The sequence below is a fragment of the Pleurodeles waltl genome, chromosome 4_2, assembly GCF_031143425.1.
Source record: "Pleurodeles waltl isolate 20211129_DDA chromosome 4_2, aPleWal1.hap1.20221129, whole genome shotgun sequence".
Classification (NCBI taxonomy): Eukaryota; Metazoa; Chordata; class Amphibia; order Caudata; family Salamandridae; genus Pleurodeles; species Pleurodeles waltl.
Window position 1 is genome coordinate 322,693,455 of NC_090443.1, and position 16,173 is coordinate 322,709,627.

The window sequence follows — 16,173 nt, forward strand, 5'->3', positions numbered from 1 at the left end:
CGCAGCTCCAGTAGTTGCACCCATTTTACAGTGCTACCATTCAAGATGATTTACATAAAAAATTTTTTTTTTTTTTTTTTACAAGAGTGCCATTCAAGCAGATACTTCATTTATATTTCACGGCAGTAAACCGCGCACTTTTTAAGCAAACGGACAATGTTCACCGAAAGCTGCCGCTGCCCCCATAAACGTTTCTGTATTTTCTATTATTAGACAGTTTATGCGTGTCAAGCCTCGTTCTCGCCACAGCCTGCTACTTTCTACATTTGATAGGCCAGGAGCTGACCGTGTGCCACGCCTTTACGTCGGCTATATAAATATCTCGCCAGTTACGTTGCTTCCTTCTTTTCACGCAGTAGGCCCGTTGTTCAATATGGTGAGTTTCGATGTAGGCTTGTACGGGCCCATTGTCACCATCGTCTGTTTATCGGCACCATCCTGTTCGGAAGGGTTCTTCCCGTAGTACCCTGCGAGGCTGGTGGTTCTGCTGTGTTAATTGCTGCCTTTATTTTTCCCATGGAGGAACGTAGTCTGATAAAATGGCGTTTGCCATACCCCGCGGATTCTTAACGGCTGTTAATTTAGGATTCAGCCCACTGCTGAATTTAGTGATTGCCTTTTCTGCGTGTTTGTGTTCTTGTCCCGCGACGGACTTCTATTTGTTACTTATGTTGAAATGCCTAAAACACGCTTTTAGATTCGAAGCCTACGCCGTGTTTACTGCTCTGGTGCCTAACATTGGTGCTACATGCTCAGTATAGTGAATGATTTCGCAGCCGAATATATTATTTGTTACGCTGAGGCTTTTTTGTATGGTGCCACCGAACTTTATTGATAGACTTGCTAAACTAAAAGACTGGTGGCAAGAGACTTACTTTTAAATATGTAGGTTTTATCACTTACGTACGGTGTCCAGAAACGTAGGTCATTGATTGAAAAGCCGTTAAATAATGAGATCTAAAAGACAAATGTGTATTAGTGTTTCAGTGTTTGCTAGTTTAAGCAACCAAATAAATAGTGTGGTAATATATTCTTTAAAACACCCACATCGTAGTGGAAAGACATACTCCCTGTAGTCATTTATGAAAACCTATTGTTTTTAAGTGTTGTCGGTTTTTAGTTTGTTACGACCTAATCAAGTGTTCCTCATTAAATTCTGCGTTTGTTTTTTTCTGCTCTCCTGAAGCAAATTGTTCGGGTTAAGGGAGTAACTCGTATGGTGCATATTTAGTTTATTTTTTTGTTTGAGTCGTTTAAGCACAGGTTTTAAAACTAGCTCTGAAAAGATTAGTCGGCCTGTCTTCAATATGTCAATGTATGTATACTTCAAGTACTCGTTACGTACGCCAATTAACTTTATTTTTTCTCACAATAAAATAAGCTACTCCGTGTCTTCTCACGGGGGTGAAAATAGCAAAATAAGAGCTTTCTGGGTTGAATGCGTAAAAAGGTTAACAAAAATGAATGTGACAAGCTGCACATGATAAAGTATAATTTTTATTTGGGAAACTGTTTATCTTGCATTCAGCTAGAAGCACGTCCTCAAAATCTGGCGGCGATACTTGGTGGTACCAATATTTATCTAAACAAAAAGATGTTGGTGCAGGTGCATTTAAATCTGCATGTTTTTTACATTTTTGATGGGTTTTAATTATTACGCCCAATCAATATTGGTTGTGGGTTTTTTTTGGGAAAATGTCAAAACTTCTCACCAATGGCCCAGGGAAACACTTGGTCTTGGATTTTATAATTGTAGTTTCTGATCTAGTGTTCCAAGTGCATACATTAGACGGGAGTATTGGGCACATGAGGGTTGTGCATCAACTGCTGTGAGGGCAGGTAGCCCATTAATGTTGTCTGCTGCTTACATTTGGGGGCGAAAGAAGGTGTTCAAGTTTGCGGTTACTGCTTTTGGAGGGCGGCTTCTTTGGAGAGCTTATTTCCTTTATGAGATATTAGTCTGCTAATTAATGTAATGTGGGAATTATACTGTGTACGTTTTGGCATAGTTCTTTTCTTTCTGGTTGCAGTCTCATCGAAAGTTCTCCGCCCCCAGGCACGGGTCCCTGGGATTCCTGCCCCGCAAGCGCTGCAGGCGTCACCGTGGCAAGGTGAAGAGTTTCCCCAAGGATGACCCCAGCAAGCCAGTCCACCTGACTGCCTTCCTAGGCTACAAGGCTGGCATGACCCACATTGTACGTGAGGTGGACCGTCCAGGCTCAAGTGAGTATCATCTAAACATCTCCTGGCATTGGTGTGACTTAAACAGGAAATATGCCATATGCCTGCCCACATGCTTGACACCCAATTTGCCGGGTGACGGCATCTTTTTTTATTTTCCCTCCATTTTTAACTATTTGTACCAGTGGCCGAGCGAGCTGGGTAGAGGAATGACGTTTCCCAACTTCAATTGAGCAAAACTGTTGATGTAATTTTAATTAAAAAAAAATGCTGAACAATTAGGTTCCTGTGAGTTAAATGGGAGATGTTTTCTCTCGTGCGGTGACAGGCGGCAGCAGTCAGCTCCCACTCTACCTGATAGAAATATATATTTGAGCATTTTGTTTACCAGCAAATCCAAGAGCGGATTTGGATTCAGTTCAGACTTTAATTGATGGAATAAGATTTTTTGCACATTTAACTTGATCCCCATACATATTTGTTTAGTCTGACCCATATTCAGTGTATTTTCATCAGTGCTACTTAGCATTATGAATGCATATCACTATTAACTCCGTTCAAATCAGTGTCTGTCCGATTACACCCACAGACTGCTGAAGTGAACTCCTTAACCAACTGAGTTTTCCTACCCGTAAATAAAATTGCGCAAATTTAGTTTGAACTTTTCATTGTGTATTCTATATGCAGTTACCTACATGTGAAATGCCAACCAAAAAGCTGGAGCATATTTAGTTAATTTCAGCAATTACTAATTGTCCCTTCACTATCTGACCCCTACCTACACTGTTTTAAGTATCAGTTCCCATACTTTTCATTAATTAATTCATCCACTGAATTGGATTACTCTATATTGTTCAGGCCTCAAATCATAATGTTACTAGACCTGCAGGTTGATTAACTTAAATATCTACCTGACATAACTAATCTACTTTACCCATAAACTGTGATCCTAGGCAAATATTAGTTTAGTCTCCTTTCTCTATTCTTGCACAAGTGCGCCTTCAAATGTGAGCTCAGCATTTCTGCCGTACAAAGAAACGTGTTTGATTAAATAGACTATATGTGTAATCTGTCCCACATGTAGGGGACACATGATCAATGACTTATCTTAGTTTACTAATAGCATTGGGGCAGGAGTGCTTCAGGGTTTATTAAATGTCACTTATGAAATATATTACTAAATCATGATGTGGTAGCTGTCTTTGAATACAGAGCAAAATGTGAGAAGATGAGAACAAGATTTTAAAGGCTCTCTATTGCGCCTTCACTTGATGACTGAACAGAACACCAAGAGGCCAGTAGGTCCTAAAAATAGCTCACCCTGATGAAATGACTCCCTAGGTGTGTAGGTCTTTGTGGCTTGCCTGTTAAAATAAGACCTTTTTATGTCGAGCCTAGGTAGCGTGCAAGGAATATGGGGGTAAAACAGAAATCCTCAAAGCGCGTCTCCTGGCACAGTGGGATACCCATAACTCAGCCAGTGTGCTCCAACAATAGGACCACCACTAAACCGTTCAGCACTCTGTCTAGGTCGTCCAAAATAGTAACCTTCCGACCATGCAAAGTATCTTTAAGCACTCGTGGCTGGATCTTAATTTGGCTGCTGGGAGTAGTTTGTTCTTTAGGACCTTGTTTGTGATATTTCAGTATGTCTGAAAATGTGTAATGCACTTGCCTCTGTAGAGGCTAAATACATGGTTATACACTGCATTAAGTTCTGGCATTGTTTTCACATGGTTTTGTTCTTTAGGGGTGACTATGATTACAAAACCATGTTTATTAGTTATTTTTATAGTGGTGCCCTCTTGGGGCTGTTCAAAGCATTTGTTAAAGATACGATATTCGCGGCACTCTGAATTGCACCATAATGCTTTGATGGGGAATTCATTATACAACATTTTTTGCCTGTAACGCGCCACGATCTGCTTTCTGGGGTAAGTCCTCATTGGGTCTCCCCCACTAGGTTGGGGGTACCCCAAAAATGATATAAAGTATAGTGGCCATATTTTCATTTTTTCTCTGCAGATAGAGGAAAAGGGTAAATGGAAGCGATTTAGTTATATGCAGGGCAACTGGACTTCTGTGGCAGTGATGGCCAAATTATTCAGCAGTTGACCAATTTAAGTGCGAGAAGTTTTGTTTTACGGCGCCAATTTGTCTGAACTCCAGCAAATGCGAGACCTATTCCATTGCAAATGATTGTTCTCTTTAGCACGAGTTGCCTTCATTTGCTGCATGGTTGTCACTAAGGGGGTAATAACAAACGGCCCACAAGTCAAAAGGTCAAGGACCACGGTTCTACATGAAAACCTTTTACCTACCTCTCCCAAAAAAGAATTTACACGCAGTGTGCACACACTTTGTGTTGATGATGCGGGACGAACTTAATTTTGTGTAGTGTTAAGACTTGCTTTCTAATGTATAATCTTTAACAGGCTGTGATTTTTGCATATTTAGTTTTCCAAAAGATTCAGGCGTCCTTAGGCGGCATGATATTTTTTCTGACGCATGGAAATAGGCAGTGCCCACGTTATAGTCGCTAGGGTTGTAATTTTGGCAGCATTGAATGGCAGGGGTCCGGCGTGCACAGGTGACGGCTGAATGACGAGAACTCCGACGGGCGGTCAGAATGTCGCCTCTGGCGGTCGCTGCTGAATGTCGTGTTCTGACATCACCTAGAGGTCGGTGCACCCTTCACCAGAACTATTTGTGCGCTCTGGGGTCGGTGAAGGGGTAGCTGGCTGTCACCTAATCTGGTGCTGTGCTGCGACAGTGTACAGGATATTTCTTACCTAACATGACACTTTTTTTTTTCTTAGAGGTGAACAAGAAGGAAGTGGTGGAAGCAGTTACTGTAGTGGAGACACCACCCATGGTCATAGTTGGAATCGTTGGCTACGTCCAGACCCCACGAGGCCTACGCGCTCTAAAGACCGTCTTTGCCGAGCACATCAGCGATGAATGCAAGAGGCGCTTCTACAAGAACTGGTGAGATTCCATGCTAGATGGAGTGGTAATGTTAAACTGGATTGAGGGTGTTGATATAAAATGGGGTTTGTGCACTGTAGACGAGGAATAAGCTGTTTGCTGTGTAGAGGTACTTTTCATAAATGTTACTATAGGCATAGTTAGCATTTACTTGCCATAAGCTCTACAACCTCTCCCCGCCAACTATTCATTAGAAAATAGTATGTTCGATGGCATCTGTCGCTGTAGATACGCATGTTCTGCAATAGCTCGCCATCTGGTGTTGGGCCGGAGTGTTACAAGTTGTTTTTCTTCGAAGAAGTCTTTCGAGTCACGGGACCGAGTGACTCCTCCTTTTGTCTCCATTGCGCATGGGCGTCGACTCCATCCTCGATTGTTTTTTTTTTCCGCCATCGGGTTCGGACGTGTTCCTGTCGCTCCGAGTTTCGGAACAGAAAAAATAGTTAATTTCAGAAGATTTTCGTCGGTATTGTTGCGTTCGGGATCGGCATACTTACATTCAACACCGCATCGAAGATCGAAGAGCTCCGGTGCCCTTCGGGGTAATTTTTCGATCCTCCGTCGGGGCCTGGTCGGCCCGACCGCGTGCTGAAGAACGCCGATGGAACGGACCCCGTTCCGTTTCTGCCCCAAATGCCACAATAAATACCCCTACACAGACCAACACTTGGTCTGCAACCTGTGCCTGTCACCTGAGCACAGCGAAGACACCTGCGAGGCCTGTCGTGCGTTCCGGTCCCGAAAAACACTCCGAGACCGTCGAGCCAGAAGACTTCAAATGGCGTCCGCACCGACAGCCCGATGGGAGTTCGAGGAACAGGAAGAGGAAGGTACCTTCTCGATCCAAGACTCAGACTCCGAAGGATTCGACGATACACAAACCGTGAGTAAGACGTCGAAAACCACACAAAGAAACATTTACAAGGCCCAGGGGACGCCACTGCCACCAGGCCATGGCTCAACCCATAAAATCGGTGACCGACCGTCGGCACCGAAAAAGGCCCAAACAGTGCCGAGATCGTCCGACTCCGGTCGAGACACCGGCACGCAGCCTTCTCGGGACCGAGAAAGTGCTGGAGACAAGCCTCGACACCGAGATGCCGGTGTGGACACGGCTCGACGCAGAGACAGCGGCACCGAAACAGATCGACGCCGAGAGGTTTCGGCCCCGAAAAGGAAAAAAGTCACCTCGGAGCCAAAAAAACACGCAGACAAAGTTTCGACGCCGAAACAAACTGCAAGCGACCCAGCTTCAGGCTCTTATACAGAAGAGCACTCGCTAACCTCCCAAATGCAGAAGCATAGGTTTGAGGAAGAGCTACAAGCAACTGATGCGGACCATACGCAAAAGCGTATCTTCATTCAGCAGGGGACAGGAAAAATAAGCACCCTTCCCCCCATTAGGAGAAAGAGAAGGTTGGAGTTCCAGACGGAACAAGCACCACAACCAAAAGTGGTGAAAAGAGTTACACCACCACCCTCTCCTCCGCCCGTGATTAACGTTTCACCAGCACAAACGCCATCACACTCCCCAGCTCACACCACCATGAGCCAGGGTGACCAAGACCAGGACGCATGGGACCTATACGACGCCCCAGTGTCAGATAACAGCCCAGAGGCATACCCTACAAAACCATCTCCACCAGAAGACAGCACCGCGTGTACTCAGGTGGTGGCTAGAGCAGCACAATTTCACAACGTAAGCCTCCACTCAGAACAGGTCGAGGATGATTTCCTGTTCAACACACTCTCCTCCACCCACAGCTCCTACCAAAGCCTGCCTATGCTCCCTGGTATGCTCCGGCACGCAAAAGACATATTTAAGGACCCGGTCAAAAGTAGGGCAATCACACCAAGGGTGGAAAAAAAGTATAAGCCGCCTCCTACAGACCCGGCTTTCATCACAACACAGCTGCCACCAGACTCTGTTGTTGTAGGAGCAGCTAGGAAAAGGGCCAACTCTCACACATCTGGAGATGCACCACCCCCAGATAAAGAAAGCCGCAAGTTTGATGCAGCTGGTAAAAGAGTCGCAGCACAAGCTGCAAACCAGTGGCGCATCGCGAACTCCCAGGCACTACTTGCGCGCTATGACAGGGCCCACTGGGACGAGATGCAACATCTCATTGAACATCTGCCCAAAGACTTCCAAAATAGGGCAAAACAAGTGGTTGAGGAGGGACAGGCCATCTCCAACAACCAGATCCGCTCCTCCATGGACGCTGCAGATACAGCTGCACGGACAATTAATACATCTGTAACTATCAGAAGGCATGCATGGCTCCGAACGTCTGGATTTAAACCAGAGATTCAACAAGCAGTTCTCAATATGCCTTTTAATGAAAAAGAACTGTTCGGTCCAGAAGTGGACACAGCGATTGAGAAACTCAAAAAAGATACGGACACTGCCAAAGCCATGGGCGCACTCTACTCCCCGCAGAGCAGAGGGAATTACAGCTCATTCCGTAAAACGCCCTTTCGAGGGGGGTTTCGGGGTCAAAGCACACAAGCCAGCACCTCACAAGCCACACCGTCCAGTTACCAAGGACAGTATAGAGGAGGTTTTCGGGGACAATATAGAGGAGGGCAATTCCCTAGAAATAGAGGAAGATTCCAAAGCCCCAAAACCCCTACTACTAAACAGTGACTCACATGTCACTCACCCCCTCCACACAACACCAGTGGGGGGACGAATAGGTCATTATTACAGAGCATGGGAGAAAATCACTACAGACACTTGGGTTCTAGCAATTATCCAACATGGTTACTGCATAGAATTTCTACAGTTCCCTCCAAACATACCACCAAAAGCACAATTTAACAACACACCATTCCAATCTCCTAGAGATAGAAGTGCAGGCACTATTGCAAAAGAATGCAATCGAATTAGTGCCAAACACACAAATAAACACAGGAGTTTACTCACTGTACTTTCTGATACCAAAGAAGGACAAAACACTGAGACCAATCCTAGACCTCAGAGTAGTCAACACTTTCATCAAATCAGACCACTTCCACATGGTCACACTACAAGAAGTATTGCCATTGCTAAAGCTGCACGACTACATGGCAACCTTAGACCTCAAGGATGCTTATTTCCATATACCAATTCACCCATCGCACAGGAAATACATAAGGTTTGTATTCAAAGGAATACATTACCAATTCAAGGTACTGCCTTTCGGATTAACAACCGCACCAAGAGTCTTTACCAAATGTCTAGCGGTAGTCGCTGCACACATCAGAAGGCAGCAAATACATGTGTTCCCATATCTAGACGACTGGCTAATCAAGGCCTATTCGTTAATACAGTGCTCAAATCACACAAATCATATCATACAAACCCTCTTCAAACTAGGGTTCACCGTCAATTTCACAAAATCCAAGATTCGGCCACGCAAGGTACAACAATACCTGGGAGCCATAATAGACACATCAAAAGGAGTAGCCACTCCAAGTCCACAAAGAATTCAAAATTTCAACACCATCATACAACGCATGTATCCAACACAAAGGATACAAGCAAAGATGGTATTACAACTCCTAGGCATGATGTCATCATGCATAGCCATTGTCCCAAACGCAAGACTGCACATGAGGCCCTTACAACAATGCCTAGCATCACAGTGGTCTCAAGCACAGGGTCACCTTCTAGATCTGGTGTTAATAGACCGCCAAACTTACCTCTCGCTTCTGTGGTGGAACAACATAAATTTAAACAAGGGGCGGCCTTTTCAAGACCCAGTGCCACAATACGTAATAACAACAGATGCTTCCATGACAGGGTGGGGAGCACACCTCGATCAACACAGCATACAAGGACAATGGAACGTACATCAAACAAAACTGCATATCAATCACCTAGAACTTCTTGCAGTTTTTCAAGCACTAAAAGCTTTCCAACCAATAATATTTCACAAATACATTCTCGTCAAAACAGACAACATGACGACAATGTATTATCTAAACAAGCAGGGAGGGACGCACTCCACGCAGTTAAGCATGTTAGCACAAAAAATTTGGCATTGGGCAATTCACAACCAAATTCGCCTAATTGCACAGTTTATACCAGGGATACAAAATCAACTCGCAGACAATCTCTCTCGAGATCACCAACAGGTCCACGAATGGGAAATTCACCCCCAAATACTGAACACTTATTTCAAACTCTGGGGAACACCTCAGATAGACTTGTTTGCGACAAGGGAGAACGCAAAATGCCAAAACTTCGCATCCAGATACCCACACAAACAATCCCAAGGCAATGCCCTATGGATGAACTGGTCAGGGATATTTGCTTACGCTTTTCCTCCTCTCCCTCTCCTTCCTTACCTGGTAAACAAACTCAGTCAAAGCAAACTCAAACTCATATTGATAGCACCAACTTGGGCAAGGCAACCCTGGTACACAACGCTGCTAGACCTATCAGTGGTACCCTGCATCAAATTGCCCAACAGGCCAGATCTGTTGACACAGCACAACCAAAAGATCAGACACCCAGATCCAGCATCGCTGAATCTAGCAATCTGGCTCCTGAAATCCTAGAATTCGGGCACTTACAACTTACCCAAGAATGTATGGAAGTCATAAAACAAGCAAGAAGGCCATCCACCAGGCACTGCTATGCAAGTAAATGGAAGAGGTTTGTTTGCTACTGCCATATTAATCAAATACAACCATTACACACAACTCCAGAACATGTAGTGGGTTACTTGCTTCACTTACAAAAATCTAACCTAGCTTTCTCTTCCATTAAGATTCACCTTGCAGCAATATCTGCATACCTGCAAACTACCTATTCAACTTCCCTATATAAAATACCAGTCATTAAAGCATTCATGGAGGGCCTTAGGAGAATTATACCACCAAGAACACTACCTGTTCCTTCATGGAACCTAAATGTTGTCCTAACTAGACTTATGGGTCCACCTTTTGAACCCATGCACTCCTGCGACATACAGTTCCTAACCTGGAAGGTGGCATTTCTCATCGCCATTACTTCCCTGAGAAGAGTAAGCGAGATTCAGGCGTTTACTATACAGGAACCTTTTATACAACTACACAAAAATAAAGTCGTCCTAAGGACCAATCCTAAATTTTTGCCAAAGGTTATTTCACCGTTCCATCTAAATCAAACAGTGGAACTTCCGGTGTTCTTTCCACAGCCAGATACCGTAGCTGAAAGGGCACTACATACATTAGATGTCAAAAGAGCATTAATGTATTACATTGACAGAACAAAGAACATCAGAAAGACTAAACAACTCTTTATTGCATTTCAAAAACCTCATGCAGGAAACCCAATTTCAAAACAAGGTATAGCCAGATGGATAGTTAAATGCATCCAAATCTGCTACCTTAAAGCTAAACGACAGCTGCCCATTACACCAAAAGCACACTCAACCAGAAAGAAAGGTGCTACCATGGCCTTTCTAGGAAACATCCCAATGCAAGAAATATGTAAGGCAGCCACATGGTCTACGCCTCACACATTCACCAAGCACTACTGTGTAGACGTGTTATCCGCACAACAAGCCACAGTAGGTCAAGCTGTATTAAGGACATTATTTCAGACTACTTCCACTCCTACAGGCTGATCCACCGCTTTTGGGGAAATAACTGCTTACTAGTCTATTGCAGAACATGCGTATCTACAGCGACAGATGCCATCGAACTGAAAATGTCACTTACCCAGTGTACATCTGTTCGTGGCATCAGTCGCAGTAGATTCGCATGTGCCCACCCGCCTCCCCGGGAGCCTGTAGCAGTTTGGAAGTTACCTTCAATTATTTATATATGTATCATCTCAACCTTAAATAAGTGCATACTTAGTCACTCCATTGCATGGGCACTATTACTACAATTCAACTCCTACCTCACCCTCTGCGGGGAAAAACAATCGAGGATGGAGTCGACGCCCATGCGCAATGGAGACAAAAGGAGGAGTCACTCGGTCCCGTGACTCGAAAGACTTCTTCGAAGAAAAACAACTTGTAACACTCCGGCCCAACACCAGATGGCGAGCTATTGCAGAACATGCGAATCTACTGCGACTGATGCCACGAACAGATGTACACTGGGTAAGTGACATTTTCATTCCTTACCGTTTAGACCAAGTGGTGGCATTTTAGCCGACGACCGTTACTTATCCCTTGCCATGTTCCACACTAGGACGTAGGGTGGGTTGATGTTGCCATTGGTTTGATTGCACTTGATTTATGTCTCTGGAATTATGGCAGCTCCGCTCAGCGCTGGCCGCCATGGTCTGTGCCTGATGAGCTCCGAGCTCCGCTTGCCAGCGGAAAAGTTCCTTGGAAGCTGGTAATGAGCCGAAGCCCTAAGCTGGCAGACAACTCCTTCCGCTCGCTGTTGCGATGAAGGGTTGTGCCAATACTGTTGCTCTGCTCCCAAAAGGTACAAGTCCAAGAAGAAGGCGTTTACCAAGTACTGCAAGAAGTGGCAGGACGATGAGGGCAAGAAGCAGCTGGAAAAGGACTTCACCAGCATGAAGAAGTACTGCCAGGTCATCCGGGTGCTCGCCCACACACAGGTAAGTTGTGCCCGCTGCCCAGTTTGAACTAGCATCACATTGTTTCTGTTGACTTAAAGCTCTGCCACCCTGCTTTTAAATAACGGGACTGGATTCGCATATCATAGTCCTTTTGCGCTCATAAATAGCGAGGCAGGCCTCCCTATCCTATTACCTTGACGCTCCGTTCTAATACTTCGGAGTATTTGCCTACTATAGGATTAATCCTGCTCAGTTTCTACCGCTAGCGAGGCGGAGATGTGAACATCAGCGCGATAGGTAACCGATTTAGAATGATGAGAAAATATCGACGGGCGGACATAAGACCTCGCCTCTGGCGGTCGTTGCTGAATGTCGATTGCTGACTGTTTGGTTACCTCTCACAAAGAAACGTTTTCTCTTAATTGTTTTTTCTTTATTACAAACTTCAATAAGATAACGTCTGCTGAAGATCTGAGGAGTAGTTTGCTGCCTTTTGAGGACATTAGTGATTGGATGTGGGTTTATACCCTTGGAGTTAGGCAAGAGAAAGCATGATCCGACAAACCTGTTGACCTTTATCCTATATCTTTTCCACAGATGCGCCTGCTCCCTCTGCGCCAGAAGAAGTCTCACCTCATGGAAATCCAGGTGAACGGTGGCACTGTCCCCGAGAAGGTGGACTGGGCCCGGGAAAAGCTGGAGCAGCAGGTGGCCGTGGGTGGAGTCTTCGGACAGGATGAGATGATTGACGTCATCGGAGTCACTAAGGGCCATGGTTACAAAGGTGAGACTGGTTCAGAGCCGCATCCCATGGGGCGTTCTGTGATGAAGCCATGGAATACACGCTGGGCACAGCGTCCGACTCTGATGAGGAACTGTTCCATGCTGCCTTCCTTCTGAGAACACCCTTGGCTTGCACAGACTACTCCCAATGAACGGCCCAAATGCTGAATGCGCTTTGACAGCTGCCTGGGCAGACAACTAGTTTTCTTATTGAGAGGGTAGTAGCTGGGAGTGTCCATACCTTTGTAACTACAGCTTTGACGCAAATGTGGGTGGTGCGCCTTCTCGGTCTGGTTGCTTTGTGCAGTGAAGTAGATGCTGTTTGGTGGCAGTGTTGTACAGTGGGTCTCCCTTGAAGACTAGGACTCTTATTGTAAGGGAGTTGGGTGCAATGTTGGGATTGGGGTTACTACTTTGAAATGCAGTGATATATTTGAATATGTACGTTGTGCAGTTCTATTGCCGCTGGTTGGATCTAGCCGAGGAGTAAACCTTAACTTTTTTTTGTCTAGAACCAACTCCCGACTGTAGCGTTGAGGGACCCCAGGGGTAAAGCAGGACATGTCGGTCGTTCTCTTGGGGAAATTAACTTGTCTTGTTTACTTTTTGCTTATGATCTCAGGTGTTACCAGCAGATGGCACACCAAGAAGCTGCCCCGCAAGACCCACAGAGGTCTGCGAAAGGTAGCCTGTATCGGAGCCTGGCATCCAGCCCGTGTGGCTTTCTCTGTGGCACGTGCTGGTCAGAAAGGCTATCATCATCGCACAGAAGTCAACAAGAAGGTATGTATTACTCCCGAGGTACCTGTGTGTACCAGTTTCCTTAGGAGTTAACTCTAAGGGGTAGCGAAAGCATAACAATACTCCACTCCAGTGGCATTGAGAGAAGCACCACTAAGTCCATCCGGGCGTTCAGCCTTTCATCGCACTATCAGTATTTTGACCGATTCATGTGTCGATACCCAGCCATCCTTTCGCTTCTGGAAATCCGTCCTTTCACTGATAAGTCCACCCTTATCCTAAACCTCTCCTGCTAGACCTATTTACTTTCACTTTGCCACGTTTCTTGATTCTCTACTGCTTTAGAATATCTTGGTCCACTGTTCTCCAGCACTCGGACCTGCCTGGTATTCATCAACAGCGTTATTTTTTTTACCGGTGAGCGCAAAGCACTCAGTTCCCGTGTTATCTCTTTGGGCTTCAAATCACGTCCATGTCACGTCAGTCTTTCATTGGTTCGTGGACTTGCCTTTTAAACTCATTAGTGGAAGGCATGCATACGTAGTTCCTTTTCTTGTGGTTAGCCCTCGAGCGCAGCGACCAAGCACTGAACCTAGAGGTTCGCTGTTTTCCGTCTGGTTACTGGGCTACTCACTGCAGATGGGCGAGCGTTTTGCATGACATCGAACCTGTTACATAGTTAGTTGCACTTTTCCGATAGTTTTCACTACCAGTGAACTTTTATTTCCCGGTCTGCTTTGCACTGATGGCTGCTGTCAGCTCGCTTATGGGAAACTTTTACTTTTCAGTTTATATGGCAAGTAGAGTCCCGTTGTGTGAAACTGTTTTTCATTTTCAATTTGTGGCAAGAAAAGTCCGGCTAGGAGTCTACAGTTCTAATTGCACGAGCTCAAGCGAACGCGAGACCGTTTGCATTGCAAATGCTTGTTTTTTAGTTTCTTTCTATAGAAATATCCCCACTGTAGCCCCTGAAAGGGAGACTAGGCGTTCACATTTCAACTGGAATATGCCACTCCCCAGTGTTAAGGATGAAGTGTTGCTTCTGCTGGTCTCTTCTCTAGAAGGCCGTTTTTTCTTTTCCTTAACAGCCACATGAAGATGGGGTGTGATTCCTTTTTGCCAAAGTTATTATATTCTTGTGGTGGCCTTCTTGCTGTATACCAGAGTGGGGCATCTTCATTTGTTAAAATGCTGTTGACCTTGCTCTCACCTTTCTTTCAGATCTACAAGATTGGTCAGGGCTACCACACCAAGGATGGCAAAGTGATCAAGAACAACGCGTCTACCGACTACGACCTGTCAGACAAGAGCATCAACCCCCTGGTGAGTGAGCACAAAACAGCTTGGTGATTACCCGTTTTCTTAGGCCTTGCATACCTCGGTGTCTTAATGTGCGCCCCCCCCCCCCCCCCCGGTGTTACCGTGTAAAGGCCCAATCCTGGCGGTGCTGTGAAACTGAAGTAATGGCCAAATTCGTTTGAACATGCCTGCTCGGAATATGTAGCAGGTGTCTTCATTCCTTTCTCCTTTGTGATGGGGCCCAGCTTCACCCACTTGGCAGTTAGCCAGGCATGACTGCAGAAAGAAATTTAACTCCGCAATGATACATAGCCCCGTTGTCTTGGTGGCATTTCTGTGCCTAACCATGCCTTCTGTGATGAAGCAGTGGAACGCGCACTGGGCACAGTGCCTGATCTCACATGATGAGAGCTTCCATGCTGCCTTCCTTCTGAGAAGAATCCCACCCCAATGCTGTCAGATTCACCATGTGTCGTGTCCTTGGTACCGATTGGGCTTTAGCTGGTGTTTGCTGGAGTGCTGTGATGTGCTTAGTGGTGGTTCTTACAAAACACGGATTGTCTTGCTATCTCCACACAGGGTGGCTTCGTGCACTACGGAGAGGTGACAAATGACTTTGTTATGCTGAAAGGCTGTGTTATTGGGACCAAAAAGCGAGTGTTAACACTGCGAAAGGTGAGTACAGTTTTTTTGGGGGGGAGTGAACCAGGGAAATAAGCTGCCGCTTACTGTCTTTAAGCCATCAATACTTTTTTTTTCTGCTTTGCACTACTAACTTTCTTGTCCACCCGCAGTCCCTCCTGGTACAGAGCAGCCGGCGTGCCTTGGAGAAGATCGATCTCAAGTTCATCGACACCACCTCCAAGTTTGGTCATGGTCGTTTCCAGACTGTGGAGGAAAAGAAAGCTTTTATGGTAAGGAACTGGTATTTGTGATACAATTCAGAAAGGCTGGGCAGCAGAGAAGTGACTAGGCGTTTAACATTTGTTCTCAGAAGTTAGGGGTCCGAAGAAGGTGGTTGGGTGCCTTCAGTCTAAACTAGTTAAAAATACAGGGTGCAAAGTTTTGCCATTCAGTTGCCCAAGGCTGTTTGACAATGAAGCGGTGGCTTTTGCTTCATGGTTTAGGATGAAGTAAGCAATTTGTTCCAATACGTTTGCTTCTCTGGCAGGCCTGGGGCCTTACCCTTCACATTGTAATCCAATGTCTTCTTTACAGGGACCACTGAAGAAGGACCGCATCGCCAAAGAGGAGACTGCATAAGTCGGACATTCTGGACCAGCAGTTGTAGCTCTGCAATATGGCTGTTAATAAAACATATATATTTTGACTATTGTAGTTGAGTTATTGGTGTGTTTGACTCTAAAGTACACTGTTAATCAGATGAGTTATCTGTTGGATTTGTCATTGCCTTTATCACACAGCCTTGTTCAGTGTTGGCATTTTCCACAAGGCAGTTAATGACATCCACTGTACCTAGCTGCCAAGGTCTGAAATCTGATTAGGATTTTGTATAAAGCTTTAGTTTGCTTCATGCTTGAGAAAGGAAGGTCTAGGCTTGCTGTGACTGCACCAGGTGTTGCACTGAGCTGTGATTGTGCTGTTTTCGGGTTGCATGTATTCTGCTTGTGCCACAGAGAATTTGCGTCAGTGCAAGAGTGGAGGAGGGG

At 45.4% G+C, this 16,173-nt stretch overlaps 1 protein-coding gene and 2 non-coding genes across 3 annotated transcripts; all 3 read left to right on the top strand.

Moving 5' to 3' along the window:
- Positions 1–205: 205 nt before the first annotated feature.
- On the top strand, positions 206–15,833 carry RPL3 (ribosomal protein L3). Its single transcript, XM_069231299.1, has 10 exons — positions 206–376; positions 2,031–2,223; positions 5,001–5,169; positions 11,584–11,719; positions 12,278–12,464; positions 13,086–13,246; positions 14,426–14,527; positions 15,083–15,178; positions 15,298–15,417; positions 15,722–15,833. The coding sequence occupies exons 1-10, from the start codon at positions 221–223 to the stop codon at positions 15,764–15,766; spliced, it is 1,365 nt and encodes a 454-aa protein (XP_069087400.1). The 5' UTR covers positions 206–220; the 3' UTR covers positions 15,767–15,833.
- LOC138294416 (small nucleolar RNA U83B) lies at positions 12,495–12,587 on the top strand. The gene has a single exon (XR_011203425.1). It is a non-coding gene; the product is annotated as a small nucleolar RNA U83B (small nucleolar RNA).
- On the top strand, positions 14,851–14,944 carry LOC138294417 (small nucleolar RNA U83B). The gene has a single exon (XR_011203426.1). It is a non-coding gene; the product is annotated as a small nucleolar RNA U83B (small nucleolar RNA).
- Positions 15,834–16,173: the final 340 nt, after the last annotated feature.

Coding starts and splice junctions, on each gene's coding strand:
- RPL3 (XM_069231299.1), top strand. CDS start 221: ATGCGTGTCAAGCCTCGTTCTCGCCACAGCCTGCTACTTTCTACATTT. Junction 377..2,030: donor TAGGCCCGTTGTTCAATATG/GTGAGTTTCGAT, acceptor TTCTGGTTGCAG/TCTCATCGAAAGTTCTCCGC. Junction 2,224..5,000: donor GGTGGACCGTCCAGGCTCAA/GTGAGTATCATC, acceptor TTTTTTTCTTAG/AGGTGAACAAGAAGGAAGTG.